The 6,000-nt window shown below is 48.3% G+C and overlaps 1 protein-coding gene across 1 annotated transcript in view; it reads right to left on the reverse strand.

The window, feature by feature from the left end:
- LOC119169646 (uncharacterized) overlaps positions 1-5,722 on the reverse strand; it is a 375,903-nt gene extending 370,181 nt beyond the window's left edge. The window contains exon 1 of the mRNA XM_075887143.1: positions 5,616-5,722. Within this exon, the coding sequence (XP_075743258.1) occupies positions 5,616-5,717 (102 nt within the window). The 5' untranslated portion in view covers positions 5,718-5,722. The remainder of the gene's footprint in view (positions 1-5,615) is intronic.
- Between the last annotated feature and the right edge of the window lie 278 nt (positions 5,723-6,000).

Here is a 6,000-nt window from a genome sequence, read left to right on the forward strand (position 1 = left end):
CATAATTTGTGACAGAACCGAAACGGCGTGCGACAAAGTTCGCGCAGCCGTGGGTGAAACCCGGGCGGCGCAAGCTGTTTGCCCTTTGGATGTCGCGCACCGGTGAGCGCATGCAAGCATTTCGCGGCGTAAACGAAGATGCACGCCGAGAGATGGCGCGCGGGCCTGCTGGTCGCTACTCGCAGCATTCCCCGCGCCAACGCTGGCTTTTGCTGTCTTCTCATCGTCGCCATTTGCGGCGTGTCGTCGTTGAATATGCAACGACCTCGTTCCCGTATTCCACGGGTATAACTTTTGTTATTTTTCCAGTTTTTTTCTCTTTTTTTAACAGAATTCTTTTCCTGAGATCCAAGCGTGTTGATGCATTATGCCACAGGACTGGGCCGCATCGTGGTATGCAAAAGAGTGGAAGCGAGAAAAACGCGGGCGAGGAGTGAGCCATGCGGCGGAGCCCTACGTACGACCCAGGTAAACTGGAGTCACGAGAAAGTTCGCCATTTCACGCCGCACAGCACACCGGGCAGGCGGTAGAACGGGAATAACTTTTCCTGCGTATTCCAGTCTGATTTACGCAAATGGTTGGGGAAGGCGGAAGAAATGCATGTGGTTATGACGGAGTTGTACAGTCCGCAGTGTGGCCTTTTATACGACGTCCTATTTCCGTGGATATGTGTTCTGTTGTTCTTGTTCTTTTGCACACAGATAAATAACATTCCCTACATAGTTCGACTCAACAAACACTCGCGTACCTTAAAAAAAAAACGAGTGAGCGAGGAGGCGAGAAACCTAGTTACAGAGTTGCCGGCGAACTTTCCGCGCCGAGTGCTAATTTGATTTAGAAGCTTGGCTTCGAGACACTGTTTAATATCATCATATCTGTCAGTCCTATCAGCGATTGACGTTTCTCCTCTCATTATGAACACCTAGGACCGATTAACGTCGCTTAAAGCGTGGATCACAAGTCGCAACCACGTATATAGAGCGTTAGCATGCACTCACAGCCGCGCTAGGGAAGGTTCCTGTAATATAGACTATAGGCTATATCACGGCTTAGACGACACTTAGTAGTGTAACTAGCGCCGGGTGCATCTGCATTTGGGATCATCATGTATACATATTTTCTTGGTTCTAGACTTAATTGGGTATATACTATATGATATGTTTATTCCCTATTCGGCATTGCTTCTTTCTTTAACCTGATCCCAGAAAAAGGTCCGTCGCTTCTGGGAACGTAAATAAATAATCGAATAATAAATGAATAAATAAATACAATAAATAATCCCCTAATAATTAATAAAGCCAGGATATCACGAACAAAGAACACAGGCAGAGGCGTAGCCAAAAATCTTTTTTTCTGGGTAATTGGGGTGGGCGGGAAGTAGGCTTCACGTATAGGCTCCACGGTCTCGGCTTCCCGTAGGTTCGTGCGTGTGCTAGTATTTGTGCGTGTATGTATACATCAGTAAAATTTGAATGGTTTGCGGAAGGAGGCATTGAATTCCATCCCCTTCCCCTCCTCCTGGTACACCAAAGAACGTGGGTCCTGTGTTTTTTCTCAGTATGTTGTATTTTTGTTTATTTATTTTGTTTGCGCTTTTAGAAGCAATACGAATCATGCAGTACCCACTGACCCGATCTTAGTGCTCGCAAGAAATGGTGCCAGTAACCCCAAACGAACAACATGTCTTAAAAATTTTCCGGCCTATTTCCTATAAAAAAGTTTCTAATAACTCACATTAAATGTGTAAATACGGCTAAATAGATCGTATATCAATTGGTCATGACTAGAGAACGTTCACATGAACCTTCGCAAGTGTACAGCCTCCGCCATTCTTCAACCCGATGTGATTATAGCAGAGCGTTTATACATACAAATGGGCCTCAAGTGCATGGCCGCCGATTCATCTCCCGCGCCTCTCACAGACACACGTGTTCGTGATACGAACTCAGCTCGCCCAGGAGGAGGCCAGATGCACGGCCGTCATCGGTGCAGTCCTGCGAGCGGCGGTGGCTACGAGCCCTGTTTGTGTCTGGCTTACGCGCGCGCAGCGTGACGCCGGTGTTTAGCGGTGGCCCCCCTTTGAGGGGGCGTGTGCCCCTCCTCATTCCCCCCCTCCTCCCCCTTCGATGGAGTCGCCAAGGCAGAGGCCGCAGCATCCGCCCTGACGGCCGCGCTCCTTCTTGCCGCTCCCGTTTGTGCGACTGCAGACATGACGATTTCTTTTTTTTAAACTAATTTCTTGCTTCTCCGTCTCTCCCTATCTGTCTTTCTATGCAATCTTGTTCATTGCGTCTCCAGCCGCTCCCAACTTGTCTCTCGCTTTCTCGGCGAATCAAACGCTCAAGAACAAACAAGAGCGCATGGCGGAGATGAAGACACCCATGGAAGTGTGGAAAAAAATTTCTTTCAGCTCAGAGTGAAAGTAATGCAGATGTAGCTTTTGCGACTGTGACACTTCCGATGCGCCGAGGGAGATGATGATTCGCTTCTAGATTAATTACGGCTAAACACTCATAGATATCCCGACAAACACGAAACGTCATGGCTGACATTGTGCAGTCGTCGCCGTCAACCCGAATGCCACGAAAAATCATCACGCTCATCATAATTCATAATGTTCCTCGAATTCCTTTTATTGTTCCTTTTGGGAGGACTCGCACGCGAAAGACATCATCGAACAGGAGGAAAAGAAGAAGATGCTGATGATGATGATTGTAATGTTTATGATGACGATGATGAAAATTTTGATGATGACAGCGACAGCACCGCATGGCTTTCACCTTCAGGTTGTCTTAGGCGAGCGTATAAGAGACGTTGCGAATTTTTTTTAGGCTTTTACGTTGTGGTGTAGCCGCCATGACAGAACAGGGACTACGGCACTCGGCTGTTGACTCGAATGTTGCGAGTCCAATCCCGGCCTTTGTGGCTGCGTTTTCGACGAAGGCGAAAATTCCGGACGCTTGTGTGGTTGGATATGGGTGTACGTTAAAGAAGCCCAGGTAGTCGAAGCCTCCGGGCCCTTCTCCTACGGAGTGCGTCATAAAGTGACATCGTTATTTTGGCACGTCAAACCCTAGTGATTATTACGTCGTGGCGTAGTGACGACCATTTTTCTTCAGCGGAGGTGTGATGTCCCTTTTTAAGAGACGCACATACATTGTTTCACTGTACTATATATATGGTGAGCGTACACACAAACAAATGCTTCGAAATTATTGCTCGACATGCATGTCTTTGTTTAGCGGTCTCAAACAGAATCGCCAATCGGGGAGCAAATGCTGTCTATGATGTGAACAGTGGTTACGGAACGTGCTTGAGTACTAGCTTTCGCGGCGACACTAACGGCAACTATGGTGTGAAAAGCCTGTGCAACAGTATTCGAGGACTGACGGCTGTGCTCAGCGCTGTCGATGTATTCCTTGTACTGCTTGCTTGCGCAAGTTTTTTTTAACGGACGCGCCGAGTACTCCATGGATTTTTCAAGATATCCACTATGTGAAAAATCAGCTAAGGCTGGTCGCGAAAACCCGGTATGTGATCCGAGCTCAAGGAATCTCAGATGCCTCTCCTGAGCTCCCTTCTCAAATACGGACATGTTTATTCCCTCAATCCGCAATGTTATGTGTTACACATCTGTCAGCATCCGTGATATCATCACGCGGCAACAAGTGCCCGATCTAATAAAACAGCGCTTTAATAATGGCATGCTATGGGAAACGTTTTTATTAGAGCCAAAGGAATTATGCCGTTTTAAACATTGCATCATAGTAAACAGATTTAACCGAAAACGTCGACTTCATCAAGGGATGATATACGGGAAGTTAAATTTCGGTGTATATTTATAGCCTGCCTGACATTCCTAGTTGAGATGTGAGAAATGAGACGGCTATGAGAAATTGTGATGACCATTATAAATGGTACAAGGTACTGAATTTCCTGCCAGTGCATCGATGGGTCGGCTGCGTCAAGAACGCACGACAACGGCACCGTCCACGAATGCATTCAAAAGAATGCTCGAGCCCAGCTCGTGTTTCGGCTCGCATCTGCATACATTGGTGGCTCGGTCGGGACAACGTCGTTTCCTCGGTAACGACAGCTCCCGCCTTCCTCAACCCCCTCCCCCCCCCCCCCCAGCCTGCCGCGCCATATTTGGGCCCTCCCTGTTGCAGCCCTCTCCTCCCCTCCTTTTCACTGCAGCTCTCGAAAAGATGAGCCACAACGCGGTTATGATGGAAGACGCGGCGCTTTAATTGTTCCGGCTTTGGAGCGAGCAGCAACAGACGGTGTCGTCGTGGTCGGCATGCTCCTCATGCATGGGAGTGTCGCCGCCGCCTGTCCCACCGAAAATGAGGTCCTCGCGGTTTGTAATGCTAAACAGCCGGGCACTCTCCTAATAAAGTGGTCGCTGCCGGACCCCTAATGGATGCATCTCCCCCGGCTCGTGCATATATATACACGCGCCAGAAGCTGCGGCGAATGCCTGCAGTTGTCAGAGTGGGGTGGGAAGGAGAACTAGAAGTAAGTTAAACGAACGCAAGCGAGACGCTGATTAAAAACATCACCTCGCGAATGCCTCTGTCGCGTCGTAATCTTGCTGATTAGCTTCTCGCGGAGTTGCAAGCGTCGAGGAAGAACTAATGCGTCGACAGAAAAAAACGGCTGGCTTGACGTCTCTTCTGCTGTATACGTTTAAACAGCGAATAGCTGAAATACCCCCCCCTCCCCCGTTATCTCGTCACCTCTTCTTGCAATGGCCTTCCTCACCTCCGATCATCGATCGTTCATGCGTATTGAGTGTCACACGCACACTCGTCACACTAGAGTGTCGTGGGAACGAAGGCGGGGTCTGCGTCACGACTGTCGTATGCCGAATGATGAGACAGTCGCATTAGCGAGTTCCAGTCCGAGGGGGAAAAAAGGCGAATTGAACATACGGGTGATTAGCTCCTCGAGGTTCTGCCGGTTAAACTGTGCGTGCTCGGAGGCCAGTCCGTCACACTATCCGTTAAATGCATTCTTTAGCGGCGCGTCGAATTCAAGGAAGAAATGGGCGTCTTCTCTTTGTCCCTCGAGGATCGAGGACCTTAACTGGCCGGCAGTACTTTCTCGCTACTGGCTATATAGGTGTTACGGTAAACAATAAGGAAGTTCGTATGAACAGCTTTTATTTCTGAGACGACGTATACCCTTCTTTGCCTGATTAATGAAAAGATGGAGATGTCAGCCAGGCTATTGGCCTGACATGCTACTCCATGTAGTGGGTGATTATTATGGTACACATACTGATAATCGCGCACGTACGCACGCACACACACACACACACACACACACGTCAAAGAGAGGGTGGTATTAAGTGATTGATTTGTGGAGCTTAACTTTCCAAAGCTAGTCCCGCTTATGCACTCGGCAATGTTTTTCGAAGACGAGATCACCGGCCGTGCGGCTTACGACGTGAGTCTGGAGTGCATGCTGATTGGTGCAAGTTTGAGTGCATAAGCCTTCGAGGAAAAATCGACGACTGACTTCTAAACTTATATCCGACTGAACGAAACATGCGTCTTCTGTGCCCTAACGTATATTTTTCTGGTAGTTTGTCAAACGATGCATGACTTACCGGACCGCGATTCCTGAAGAAGCCTTCGTCGGCGCTTGACTCCCGAAAAAACGCTCCCAAGATCAGCACCAAGGCGAAGGACGCAGCTGACAAAGCGGTCATGGTTGCACTCTGGACGCAAACACGCAAGAACATGGTATAACGTATTTGAGCCCGGGAATAACAACAGCTTTTCGTGCGTGACACCACGTGCATCTTCTACGTTATAAATTTTTAGTTATGAATTTTAGTTTTAAGTGTTTGTGATACAAGAATGAACTGCAAAAAGAAATAGAATCGATGATTGATTGATTGATTGATTTGTGGGGTTTAACGTCCCAAAACCACCATATGATTATGAGAGACGCCGTAGTGGAGGGCTCCGGAAATTTCGACCACCTGGGGT

Source organism: Rhipicephalus microplus, chromosome 2 (assembly GCF_043290135.1).
Source record: "Rhipicephalus microplus isolate Deutch F79 chromosome 2, USDA_Rmic, whole genome shotgun sequence".
Taxonomy (NCBI): domain Eukaryota; kingdom Metazoa; phylum Arthropoda; class Arachnida; order Ixodida; family Ixodidae; genus Rhipicephalus; species Rhipicephalus microplus.